This window comes from Bos indicus x Bos taurus, chromosome 2 (assembly GCF_003369695.1).
Source record: "Bos indicus x Bos taurus breed Angus x Brahman F1 hybrid chromosome 2, Bos_hybrid_MaternalHap_v2.0, whole genome shotgun sequence".
NCBI classification, from domain to species: Eukaryota; Metazoa; Chordata; class Mammalia; order Artiodactyla; family Bovidae; genus Bos; species Bos indicus x Bos taurus.
The window spans coordinates 103,284,802-103,298,190 of NC_040077.1; the positions used below are offsets into that span (position 1 = coordinate 103,284,802).

General features: G+C 39.3%; 1 protein-coding gene across 12 annotated transcripts in view; it reads right to left on the reverse strand.

Annotated features, from left to right (window-relative positions):
* Positions 1–13,389, reverse strand: part of FN1 (fibronectin 1) — a 69,297-nt gene that overhangs the window by 20,814 nt on the left and 35,094 nt on the right. For 6 of the 12 annotated variants that reach the window (XM_027566795.1, XM_027566827.1, XM_027566813.1 and 3 more), the window contains exons 21-29: positions 12,429–12,523; positions 10,834–11,002; positions 10,052–10,138; positions 7,482–7,673; positions 5,942–6,214; positions 4,665–4,847; positions 2,237–2,326; positions 1,431–1,700; positions 608–724 (exon numbers count right to left, since the gene is read on the reverse strand). In XM_027566795.1, coding sequence (XP_027422596.1) covers positions 608–724; positions 1,431–1,700; positions 2,237–2,326; positions 4,665–4,847; positions 5,942–6,214; positions 7,482–7,673; positions 10,052–10,138; positions 10,834–11,002; positions 12,429–12,523 — 1,476 coding nt within the window. The remainder of the gene's footprint in view (positions 1–607; positions 725–1,430; positions 1,701–2,236; positions 2,327–4,664; positions 4,848–5,941; positions 6,215–7,481; positions 7,674–10,051; positions 10,139–10,833; positions 11,003–12,428; positions 12,524–13,389) is intronic. The other 6 variants (XM_027566890.1, XM_027566865.1, XM_027566881.1 and 3 more) reach the window with 1 other exon arrangement.

Here is a 13,389-nt window from a genome sequence, read left to right on the forward strand (position 1 = left end):
CCTGCCAAGGCAGGAGATGTGGGTTCGATCCCTGAACCCACATCCCTGGAAAAATCCCACATGCCATAGACCACATGCCGTGCACCACAACTACTGAGCCTGTGCTCTAGGGCTTGTGCTCTTCAGCAAGAGAAGCCACTGCAATGAGAAGCCCGTGTACCGCAACTAGAAAAAGGCCTGTGCAGCAACAAGGACCCAGCAGAGCCACAAACAAATTTTATATATATATATAAAAGATTTCATATACTGGGGTCCTTTTCCAAAATCTTAATGGAATACATTCATGTTAAATAAAGTCTTGAAAATACAGGAAAGTAAAAGGAAGAGAAAAACAAATTACTTATCATTTCACCACTGATAATATAGTTGTGAATTTACAATCCTTCTTCCTCAGCTCTACTGTTCCCCTCTAGTATTATACAAACAACGTTTTATCTTGATTTTGCCAAGTTATATCATACATATTTCCTACACACTCTTAAGAAAAATCAAGGCTCCACTGAATGGACTTGCCAAAGTTTCTTTAATTAGGCATCCAATACTGGGCTTTAAGGTTACCCATGACAGAAGACTCGATCGGGTGTGAAGAAGCCCTTCCCTAACGCACCTGTTTCTCCATAGGTGATCCTGTAGTATCTCACTGTGACGGCAGGCGCATCCCAGCTGATCAGCAGGCTAGTGGGGGTTGCAGCAATGACTTCCAGGTCCCTTGGAACATCAGAAACTAGAAACACAAGGGAAAGTTTTTACATCCGTAACTTTCAAAGGATGCCCCGATCCACCTTTTGTTCACTCTCTGGAACACTGCTTTTGTGTGTCCTCCATATAATAATGTAAATGCTATACAAAATCAGCAAAATTAAAAATTATGAACAACGCTAGGTTAGGGGTCAAGGAGACAATTCAAATCGTGGCAAGATGATTATTTCAAGTTTATTGAAGAGTTTTCCCCTCAACTTCTTATTTTGAAAAAATTTTGGAACAAAGTAAAAGTTATAAAAATAATATAATGAACACCCATATTTCCTGTCTTTAGGTATTTGCTATTTGGTGATATTTGCCACATTTCCTTGCCTCTGTGACTTTTTGTTAATCCATTTGAGATTGAAGTACAGAAATGATATTTCTTCCCTAAGCACTTAAGCATCTATAGCCTAAGAACAATTTATAATGTTATATTAAAATGATTTTGTTTTTAAGAGAACTTTGAAACAGAACATTTTCAACTTTTCGAATAAAACTTTAGTTCTTAAAAATGCACATACACCTAATTCAAGTAAGAAATTTCTTGGAATAAAGAAGTTATCTCATAACCGTAATCTATTTTGTTTAAGATATGATGACTTAGACAACACAAAGCTGTGTCACAGAGCTATTGCCTGCATAGGAAAAGTCCTCTGCGTTTCTTTGCAGATGGGAAAACAAGTTACCTGTTGATTGTTGGCCAACCAAGGGCAGACTTTCCTCTTTGCTATTAAGAGCAACAATGCTGACCACATATTCTGTGCCTGGGTTCAGGTTGGTGAGGGTGATGGAATTCCGAGAGGGGGGCACTCGATCTTCCCGAGGTCTTCCACCCATGTTTTCAGGATGATGGCGGATCCTGTAGCCAGTGATGGTGGCTCGTGGAGCAATCCAATGGACAGTGAAAGAGTTGGCAGTGATATCAGAAAAGTCAATGCCACTTGGGGAGTCAAGAGCTGTTTTTCCCATCCAGGGGAAGAAGAGATAAAGAGGAAAGTTATGATATAACTTCTGGCAAAATCAAGATAAAACATTGTTTGTATAATACAAATGGCATTATTATTTCATTGTTTTAAAATGACTGAGTAGTATTCCAATAAATATATGTACCACATCTTCTTTAGCCATTCATCTGTCGATGGTCATTTAGGCTATTTCCATATCTTGGCTATTGTAAACAGTGCCACTATGAACATAGGGTTGTGTGTGTCCTTTTGAATTATAGTTTGGCTGTGTATATGCTCAGGAGTGGGATTACTGGATCATATGGTAACTTAATTTTCAGTTTTCTAAGGAATCTCCTCACTGTTTTCCACAGTGGCTGTACCCATTTACATCCCCATAAGGTGTCTTAATTTTTAAGACCAGTGGTTAAAGATAATGGCCGCTCCCTCCAAAAATGGAGATGTAGTGCTAGAAGCAGCACCAAATCTTGCTCTTCAAAACTGGTAGGTGAAAGCCACTCTATAAGCGTGTCACCCACGTGACTCACCGGTTTTCTGTCTTCCTCTAAGAGGTATGCTCTCATGCTGCTCGTAAACACTGGAGACGCTGACTAAATACTCGGTGCCGGGCAGGAGATCTGAAAAGACAGATGAGAATTATTTTTATACTGTGTTTGAAAGAATGAAAACCTGACGCACCCTTGGTACAATTTCAACTAATAAAATATCCAAGAGTCCAGTTCTAGAGCCTATTTACACTGAAGTGAACATTGCTACCTGGAGAGGGGCTGTCGGCAGTGATGAGGAAGGGCCGCCCTACCCTGTAGCATCTTCAAGCCTTTCCCTCAACTCCACTTCTGTGGGTGTGACTCAGCTGCATCCAAAATAAGCTGGAGCTTCTGCAGCACAGTAATATTTCTGTCACTCACTTAACAGCGCGTCTGTTGAGGGCATGTGATCATGACTATGGCGCTGCAGATATCATTTATACTCCTCACAACAACACAAGGAGGAGACTGCAACTTTTTAAAACTGGTTTGTTGCCAAACAATAAACTGCCAATATTTAAAATGTCTAATTTGAAGGATTTTGACAATCGTATAGACTTCTGAAACCATCACCACATTCAAGACAATGAACATATCCATTACCTCCAAAAGTTTGGTTTACAATTATCCCCAGCTGACAAATGAGAAAAATAAGGCACAGAGAAGTTATCTTTTCTGATATATGTGCCCAAGATGACGCAGGAGATGACCCAAGCCAAGACCAATGGTCTTAACAATTAACCTTTACTTGAAAAGAGTCATACTTAATATCAAGAGTGATGGATTCTGCCATATTAAGGTAAGAACAGAAAATTTAAGGGGCTTCCCAGGTGGCTCACTGGTAAAGAATCTGCCTGCACTGCAGGAGATGGACAAGACATGGATTTGATCTCTGGGTCAGGAAGATCCCCTGGAGTAGGAAATGGCAACCCACTCCAGAATTCTTGCCTGGGAAAATCCCATGGACAGAGGAGTCTGGAGGGCTATAGTCCATGGAGTTACAAAGCCAAACATAACTGAGCAACTGAAGCACACACACACAGAATATTTGAGTTGAATATACATTCCTGGGTCTCCTTTCATTCCGAGGCACGAAAAAGATACAGAGTAAGGTTTCTAACCTTTGAATTCCTATTCACAAGACCCTTTTCCCGCTACACCATCTCCCCTTCTGCAGGGGACCCTGAAAGTTTTGAAAAATCACGAGACTAGGAAACAGGATGTTTGGACTCCCGTTTCCTCCTTCCTGCTTGGCCAGGGGCAATGGACTTGGCCCCTGGAGACCTCAGTTGCTTCAACTGTATAATCAGGATAATTAAAGGCTTCTCTGGGGGAAAATGGCTACCTTGAGATCTAGAATTGGATCTAGAATAAGACCTTAGAACATTTGAACACGTGACAGGTCTGTGGCTAATGTGGGACAGACAGTGCTCCTGAAGCAGAGCCTTGTGTATGGGTGATGCTGTAACTACTGATTCCAGAATGCTCCAGAACAGAATCATAGCCCCACTGAAAGGCAGACATAAGGATTTCTCACCCTCAACCACAAAATGAGAAACCAGGACTATGGTCATGCTGAGTTGCTTTTTCTTTGTATTTCATTCTCTAAAATACGTCTGAAAGATGGAGGATGTCTTCAGCCCATCATTAGGTAGTGTACCTAAGTGTGAGCTAGTGTTCCCTTATGTAAAAATGTTTGCTGTTCTTATATGTGTATTTTACTATTATAGCAAAAATAATGAGAAGCAATATTTATGTGAAAAGCAACATGTAGCAGTCTCCTTTTATTTTCTTTAATAAAAAATATCAATTTCAAAAGGGTAGGAACTAGAAAGAAACAATTTCCATAAACTGTGGCTGTTTATTTTAGTGTCAGTTATTTTCAAAAGTCCTCCGCCTTCAGAGAAATCCTGCTAACAGATTCTTTTTGAAGTACAAATTAAACTTCTGGCTCCTTCTTCAAAATAAAATCCTGATCTACCCTGAGTGACCAGTCACTGTTTCTAAGTTTCAAATACCAAACAGATTACCTGCTGACACTTAAATGAGAATAAAACAGATGCCATGACACTAGCTTCAATCCTCATTTTTTTCTCTCACTAAACACTGAGATTTAGTCATGTAACGTCTCTTGGCACACATTTGTTTTTAATGTGCTTATTTGGAAGCAGAACTTGTTTGAAGTCTTTGAACTTCACAGTTGGTGTTTCTCCACTGATTTTTAAAAAGTTGTAGATATCAAAGATATATTAAAATAACAACAAATGTAACATCTTTCAAAATTACAGAGCTGTGCATTAGATTTGAAATCTAGTTTGTAGTTCTGTTTTATCTGTCTTAATCTCTGTTGCTCCTACCCGAGAACACAAAATTCTTTTCCTTATGCGCTAGCCTAGTATTTATTGAACAAATACACTTGAATGCTTACTTGTTAAGACCACTGCGTTGTCTGAAGGAGAAATGGACAGCTCGGCAACATCCTCCTCATTTTTCACAGGCGAGTAGCGTACCAGGAGGTTGGTCAGTTCAATGGATGAGGGTGGAGCCCAGGTGACACGCATTGTGTCAGGACCAACATTGGTAAATCGCAAATCAGTGGGAGGAGGGACAGCTGGTTTCAAATAAGAGGGAAGATTCAGTTAATGTCACTTAAAAAATAAAGCTTAACAAGGATAGCTGGAAAGGTAAAAACCAGTATTTCATGCATAAAGGAAATGAGTCACCATCATGCAAATAGTCTCATCTAATCTAAAGTCATAGTGAACTACTGTTAAAAATAAAACACTACACCCAGTACTGTTAGGCCCCTTTAACCTTTCTGCCGTCCATATATTTTAAAGAAAACTTTTAATTCACTTTCAAATACATAAAATCAAGGTACATGATTAATATCACTGATGATTATTTGATCCCAGGCTGAAGAGGCTTAAGTTGCCACACAGCAAAGAGAAACATAGCGATACTTTCCAAAGAAACACATGCACACAGACAAGACAGAAGGGCCCTAAATGTCCCCCTGAAGGACTGACTACAGCTACGCCACAGCTACAATTCCATCAGTGAATCTACTCACGAGTGAGAAGGGTTCATGCAAATGGGTTCTCAGCATGTTTCTTACCATGCAGGGCAGAGAACCTTTATAATGTTGCATGCTGGTCCCCAGTCTGTGGTTAAAGAGGAGTTTCTTCACCTTATCATGCCATTAAAACCTAGAATGTACCAAAGTCTCTTTTTCTCCTACCACAAAAAAACCCTCCTTCCACTCTAACCTAAATTTCAATTAGTTTTTAGACACTCACAAACAAGATGGTAGAGTTTATGAAAGAGTAGAAGGAAGAGTCTAATGGTACATTTTGGAAGTACATTTCTTCTTATTAACTGGTGCTCTTGATACAATTTGGTATAAATGTTAGATTTTTTTAAAAAATTCCAGGTCTGCAATTTGTTAGATTAGGTATCTATATTTCTCTAGCTTTATACAAATTCATATTCATGGCTTCAGTGAAAATGTACTTAAGACTACGGCATATGTCTTCATCCAATCAGTGAAGCATATGCCTTCCACTCCTTAACCCCTGATCTACCCTCTCTTAATCTTTGGGAAATTGCTGGGTTTTCCCCTGAAACATCCAAATTTAACCAGAGTGACTGGGGACAGCATGCAACACCATCCATGTCTTAAACACAGAAGTTTTCAAAATTCACCCGTTTGTTGTGTCAGTGTAGTAGGGGCACTCTCTCCGCCATTAATGAGAGTGATAACGCTGATGTCATAGTCAATGCCGGGCTCCAGCCCTGTGACTGTGTAGTATCCTACTGAGGAGTCCACAAAATCTTCAAAAATAGGGATACCTTCTCCTGCCGCAACTACTGTGATGCGGTACCCAATAATGGTGGAAGAGTTTAGCGGGGTCCACCTCAGGCCGATGCTTGAATCAGTTATATCAACAAAGCTTAGGTCAGTGAGTTGGGGCACCTCTATTGAGTTACAAAGCAAAGGAGGGCAAAAGGAAAACAGAGGCAAAAAAGAGGAAAAAATAAAGCAGTGTACATCAGGTTACTAGTGGTAAAATAGTGTTAAAGCAATGATGGTAATATGCAATCTGTTCCAAATTATCTGAAAAGACTTTTTAAGCACCATGAATAGTTTGCTTCCCTGGGAGAATAAAACAGGTTACAATATTCTTTTAGGGATTTTTGGTTTGTTTCTTTTTTGAAAATCCCCAAAACAGTAAAGTTTGAACCTCTCAGGGTCTAAAGATTATAGTCCTGTTTGGGATATCAAAACCATTCTTAGAACCTAGATATAATATCTATAGTAAGTAACAGCAAAGTTTAAAAAATAATCTAAAACTTTTTAGTAGGAGAATAAAGCTTGCATGAAAAAGGTCCAAAAAATTAACTGATGAGTTTTTCTTTTTTTTCCCATAGAAAAACTCATGACAACATCAGGGCCATAATGCTAACGCATTATGAATGTATGGTATAAAATGTGCCATTCAAAAGCACATTCAGGTGAAAGACAGGCCTGAGTCCAAGGCCACTGTTAATATTTTGTTCATTTCATAATCAAAGTTATTTAATTAGTATTAGTAAAAGCATTCTACCAAATTGTGCAAAGAACACAATCTGTCCAACGCTTTCATTCCGTCATGATTCATTTTGGACGAACAATAGACCTATCCCAAGGCAGGTCTCTTCAATGTTGTCATTCAACCACAAGAAAGTACACCCTAAAAGTGTGGCCTTTCTTTTTCCTTTTTCTTTTTCAATTAAAAAAAAGAGGGATTTGAAATAGCAAGATGAAGAACTGAATGTGTGTGTCAACCAAGAGCTATTTCAGTGCTCACATATGGAGACTGTAAGATCAGGCAAAAATGTACAGATGGGATGCATTTACCATATTACTTTTTGCCTGTTGGTACTGAGTACAGACATATGACATCGTTTTAGTAATATTTCCACGTGAGCGGACAGTACAGAGTTAATGCCATGGTTGCCACTCCACTGCATACCCATCGCGACAAAAAGCATCCCAGTGAAGCACAGACAGTCAAGCAAGTGTTAACAGCAAGCATTTGTCCAAATAGTGGCTTTGACGTCATGGTTCTAGAGAGTGTGGTTGGGAGGTCAGAATTAAATCCCAAACATATTTTGACACACTCAACCATCTGGGAATGAAGAGGTTAATCCCCACTCTTATTGGAACTGCCTCTCTGAAGATAAGAGCTGATTTTTCCATTACCTGGGATGATGGTATCAGAGATAGGGACACTTTCCTTGTCATCTTTGACAGTGTAAACACTGACATTGTACTCCAGGCCCGGACTCAGGTTTTCAAAGGTGCAGGAACTCTGATCAGCATGGACCACTTCCTCCAGAGAGTATCCCTGCTGGCCGTTTGTGGGAGTGGTGGTGATTCTGTAGCCAGTAATGTCTGCAGAAAACAGAAAGGAGAAAGTTACTGCCCGGAACCTTTGCCACCCAGAGCCAATTACTAGACTGATGCACCCTCGAAGGGGAATGGGGAAAGGACTCAATATTCACGTGCTGAAGACTCCACCAACTGTCATTCAGCGTTTACAATAACCCTTTGAGGAAGGTATTAATATCCTCAGTTTAAAGACAACCTAGGAAAGGGAAAATGATTACCAAAGGCTCTTCTGTCTTACATTCCATGTTCCTCCTACCATGTGTGCCCTGATTTTCCTTAGTGGGTCATTTGCAGGACAGCTGAAGGATATTCTATTATACCTGCTTAGCACGGAACTGGCTCTCACCCTTAGGCATACTCCCCAAAATAGGTTCTCCTCGTTTATTAAAATAAGGTCTGAACCTAGGGGATTTATAGGTGGGGAAGATCCCCTGGAGAAGGGAATGGCTACCCACTCCAGTATTCTTGCCTGGAGAATTCCATGGACAGATGAGCCTGGCGGGCTACAGTCTATGAGGTTGCAAAGAGTCAGACATGACTGAGTGACTAATACTATTCAACAATAAGGAAAGGAGAAAAAGTGAAGAACAAAGGTGACTCTATTTATTCTAGGAAAAGTATATTGGGATTTCCCTGGTGGTTCAGTGGTTAAGACTCTGCGCTTTCAATGCAGGGCCTTGGGTTTGATACCTGGTCAGGGAATTAAAATCCCATATGCTACATGGCATGGCCAAATTAAAAAAAATAGTGTATTAACTGCTGAAGACTTCAGAAATCATAGAAGTGGGGCAGTGAGAGGGTTGAGGGGAGGAGAGAGACATTCAAATTAAAATAGCAATGACCAGAGAGTCACAGGGACAGACAAAGAGTAAACTGAGAAAGTATGTTTAAGTTAAACTTACTAAAAAGGGAGAAAATGATGGTATATTTTATAATTAGGAATAAGGTGACCACTTTGGAAGGAATGATGCTAAAGCTGAAATTCCAGTACTTTGACCACCTCATGCGAAGAGTTGACTCATTGGAAAAGACTCTGATGCTGGGAGGGATTGGGGGCAGGAGGAGAAGGGGACGACAGAGGATGAGATGGCTAGATGGCATCACTGACTCGATGGATGTGAGTCTGAGTGAACTCCAGGAGTTGGTGATGGACAGGGAGGCCTGGCGTGCTGCGATTCATGGGGTTGCCAAGAGTCAGACACGACTGAGAGACTGAACTGAACTGAACTGAAAGTAGTATATACAAGGAATTCCAACTGGATGGGAAATGAATGTTTGGGTCATTACATGTGCTAATGACCATTCAGATGGACAGACTAAACCATCCATTAAGACTAAATATTAATGATCTAGCTTCTGACAAGCATGAAACTTGCCAACCTAAAAGTTTCAACTTAAGAGTGATTCAACTGGAAATAGTGTAGTTTGGGCTTAAATGATGCTTCTACAGGTAATGAAAACTTCAAAAATCACTTTACTTCAGAGGGAATTAAAAAGGATATTCTGAGCTAGCTTTATTGTGTGTGACAGCACATATTGATCCGATTTAGAGATAATTGCCTCAACTGTGTATCCCAGCAAAGGTAAGAACTATTTTTAAAAAATGAGAGTACAAATCAGAACAGTGAAATAATAAGCAAAATAAAGCCATCTAATAAGTACACATAGTAGTTAATGTTAATGCCATCAACATTAGTTGGCATTTGTTTCTAATTTGGAATTTTCCCAATAATGAATATCCTGATATCTCAATAGTAATTCCCCCAATATAACCAATGATAAATATTTTAGTTAACATTTTTCATAGACTTGACAAAGATCAGGAATATCTAAAATTTCTCTTGCCATTGCCCCATTCCATAATGATACTTGAATATTGTCATAGATATCTCTACACATATTAGGATTGTATGGGGCTTCCCTGATGGCTCAGCAGGTAAAGAAACAGACTTAAATGCAGGAGACACCGGTTCAATCCCTGGGTCGGGAAGATCTCCTGGAGGAAATGGCAACCCACTCCAGTATTCTTGCCTGGAAAATTCCATGAACAGAGGAACTTGGCAGGCTACAGAACATGGGTCTAAATATGTGTGAACGAGTTTAGATAAAAGCTTTATGTAAAGCTTTAAAAAAAACAATCATGGAATGCATTTAGCCAAATTTCTCAGTATTGAGTATAAGTAAAACTAATAATTAAGATCCAAATACATGACGCTGAATGTGAGAGGTAGTCTGAACACTTAAGTTACAATCCCAGTTCTGTAACATTTGTGACAATGGATGTAAGTTAATTTTTTCCAAGTCTTTTCATTCTGTAAAAGTGAGGTCGTTTCTACCTGTCATCACCCTTAGAATTCTGTCCTGACGCATTGCGGGCTTACCAGGAGTGGTGCTCCTCTCCCAGGAGACAGTAAGCACTCCGGTGTCAGGGTTTGCCTCCAGGTGCAAGTTCGTTGGTGGGGACAGTGCTACACAGAAAAGAATTTTAATTAAAAGTTAAAGTTCGGATGGAGTTTCCCAGCTGGTGCTAGTAGTAAAGACCCTGCCTGCCAATGCAGTTGTGGTAAGAGATGTGGGTTCAACTCCTAGGTCAGGAAGATCCCCTGGAGGAGGGCATGCAAACCCACTCCAGTATTCTTGCCTGGAGAATCGCATGGACAGAGGAGCCTGGAAGGCTACGGTCCATGGGGTCACAAAGAGCTGGACACGACTGAAGTGACTTAGCATGCACACACACATGTACACAAACTAGCATAAAGTGCTTGAGCTGTAGAACTTCTCTCCCTTCCTTCCCGCCCCTCCCTCTCTCCCTTCCTTCGATTACCAGTAAAAATAAAGAAGTTGTACTGTAAAACCATGATGGATAGCAATTCTCTGAGAGCACTTTTTTTTTTACTATTTTAAATTTTGCAACACTGCTGAAATCTTTTTCTGTGTTGTCAATTCACAGATAACTTTTGATATGGAAAGAACACTTCTGATGTCATGAATTATATGATATCAGTTGAACTTGCTACTCCAGACTTAGAGAATAGCTAATAATATAAGTAGGAATGAAATCTTTCCCTTGTGTCATTATCATAAGTAAAAAGCGATACCTCTATCAGTTACCTTTAAAAAGTGCCAACAGTTTAAAATATGAAAAGAGGCAAGGAACTCTTACGTGTCACCACTTTCTTCACAATTGGCGCATCTCTCTCTTGCCCGTCTCTGAGGACAGAGATGGTGTAAACGTATTCCACACCTGGAGTCAGGCCAGATACCACGATGCTTCCTGACTCTGAAGTCACTTCTCGGGGTGCTTCTCCTCCCTGGCTTGGTCGTACACCCAGCTAGGAGAAAGAAGACAAAATCAACACCAAGGACAAATATTTCCAGAGCTGGGTTACTGCTGAGAATTTGTGGTTACGCTTCGCATAATGTGGACTCCTCAGGAACTGTACTCTGCTTTTAGTTGGGAATAAGTTGGGACCTTACTTTAGCTCTACTAAATAATTTCACTGGAAATTCCCCAGAACTGTGGGGAGGGTGCCAGTTAAGGCAAGTATCTTCCAAAACTAAGTTAAGGTAGTTTATAATGGAAGGTTCCAGAGAAACATCATTACATATTGCTTCGCTTGATAAACAACCTCCTGGTACAAACCAGAAGTACACAAAGGCTTTCAGCTACATGTCCGTTCGTTTCTTATTTTCTTTTTGCTGGAAGAAATCCTCGAGTTCTCTCTTTAATGAGTTACTAACATTCAACTTAGGTACCAGCCCCTGTAACACTTTGTACTTCAAAAACAGTCCTTTTGAAGAAGTATATTCACAGCTTCAAATGCAAGATTGTTATGTTACAAAAGAAGAATTAAGATTACTATGCCCAGAATTTTCAACCCTTTTAGTATTTAATTTAAAAAAACCTAGGTAATATTGTGTCATCAGGGTTCAACTCTGCAGGCAGCCTTAGTAAGGTATAAGGCTTCTGAAAGTCCAAATGACACTACTAAGGGAAATTTAAAAGATACATTGATGATCTTCAAAAAGGGATTCTCTGTATTTAAGTAGTGTAATTATCAATATGCTATTGCATATTTCAAAAAAGAAGTGGTCTTTGGTATATATTTTAAAACAAACAATTATTAGGATTTAGTCTTGATTTTCAAGTATAATAAATATTTCTCTCTCCACACTCTAAATTCCAAAGAAAGGAAATCTTTTAAATACATTCATTTGTATTCCTCACTTCCCTAATACCATTAGTTTAAAAAAACAAGTATCCAGATCTATAGGGAAGAGCTTAATCTTAACTTCTATTAAGAGATTCACCCAAGGGGCTCTGAACAAGTTGAGATGAAACTGATTGAATAAAAATGTGATTTTTGAGCTATTCTGAGTTTAATTGGTCTCCCTAAATTGGTTTTTGTGAACTTGATACCTATTTAGAACAACACAACAAATGTGGTTTCCCTATATATATCTTTAAATGTAATTCCCTGGGGGAAAGGATAGAGAAAATAAGATAACAACAAATAACAGCTTCATACTAATGTTTTCTTCTTTGCAAAGCACTTTTACAGCCTCAATTCATCTTTCCAGCAATTCAGGGAGGCAGAAGTATTGTGATGCCCTGACAATGTGGCCAGAGAGGTATGAACAGAAACAGGATAAAACCCAAGTCACCCGATTCTTGAAACATCCTGTTTTAACCACATCCAGAAACACGAGGGCACCTCAGGGCTATATCACTAGAGATTAGGAACATCTGAAATTTACCTTAAAGCCAATCCTTGGGGCAGGTGTCCATGTAATCACAATGGTGGTCTCAGTCACCTCTGTGTTGTAATGTGGGATAGAGCCCAGAGGCTGCACTGTGAAATGGAATCAAAAAAGCATGTGTTCAAACCTCGGAATCACAGAGAATGCAGATAAATGTTTTTTATCTGGTACCTCAGTTCAGCCAACTAACGATCCAAAATGTAACATTTAACATACATGAAAATTTGGAGTAGATCAGTGCCTTTCAATCTTTCATGTACCACACAAATCATCTGAGACCTGGCTTAAATGCAGGATCTGATTCTATAGGTGCATACGTGGCTGGGTAGTTTGCCTTTCTGTAACACTAATGCCGTAGGTCCATGAATCACATTTGAATAACGAGGAGCTGGATGACCACAGAGGACACATTCAACTCCTTGGATTCTGTAATCTGTATTTTCACTATGTTTGGGATTTGAGTTTGATGACAACAACTTTCCCTATCATCAGTATAAAATCCCATATAAAATGTAAAATTGGTCATCACAAACTGATTATCACTCTGCTTCTTAATCATTATTTTGAGAACAATGGTTAAATTATAGATTATGCTGAGTCATTCCATAATGATGGCCAATTATTATTTTTTATTTCATATAGGAGTAACTAACTAACAATACTGTTAGTTTCAGGTGGAAAGCAAAGGGACTCAGCCATACATATACACGCATCCATTGTCCCCCAAACTCCCTTCCCATTCAAGCTGATGGCCAATTATTTTTGGTTGCAAAAAGAGATGTCATATGAAAGTTAAACAAAATCTGCCACCATGGATGAACTTATAAATTCTAAATAGTCTTTCTTTAAATATATAATTATTCATTCAGAATAATTACACTACAGAAATTTAGCATTCTGCCACTGGAATTAGGTATTATAAGAAAAGTTGATTTCAAATCTCCTAGATCCTGACATC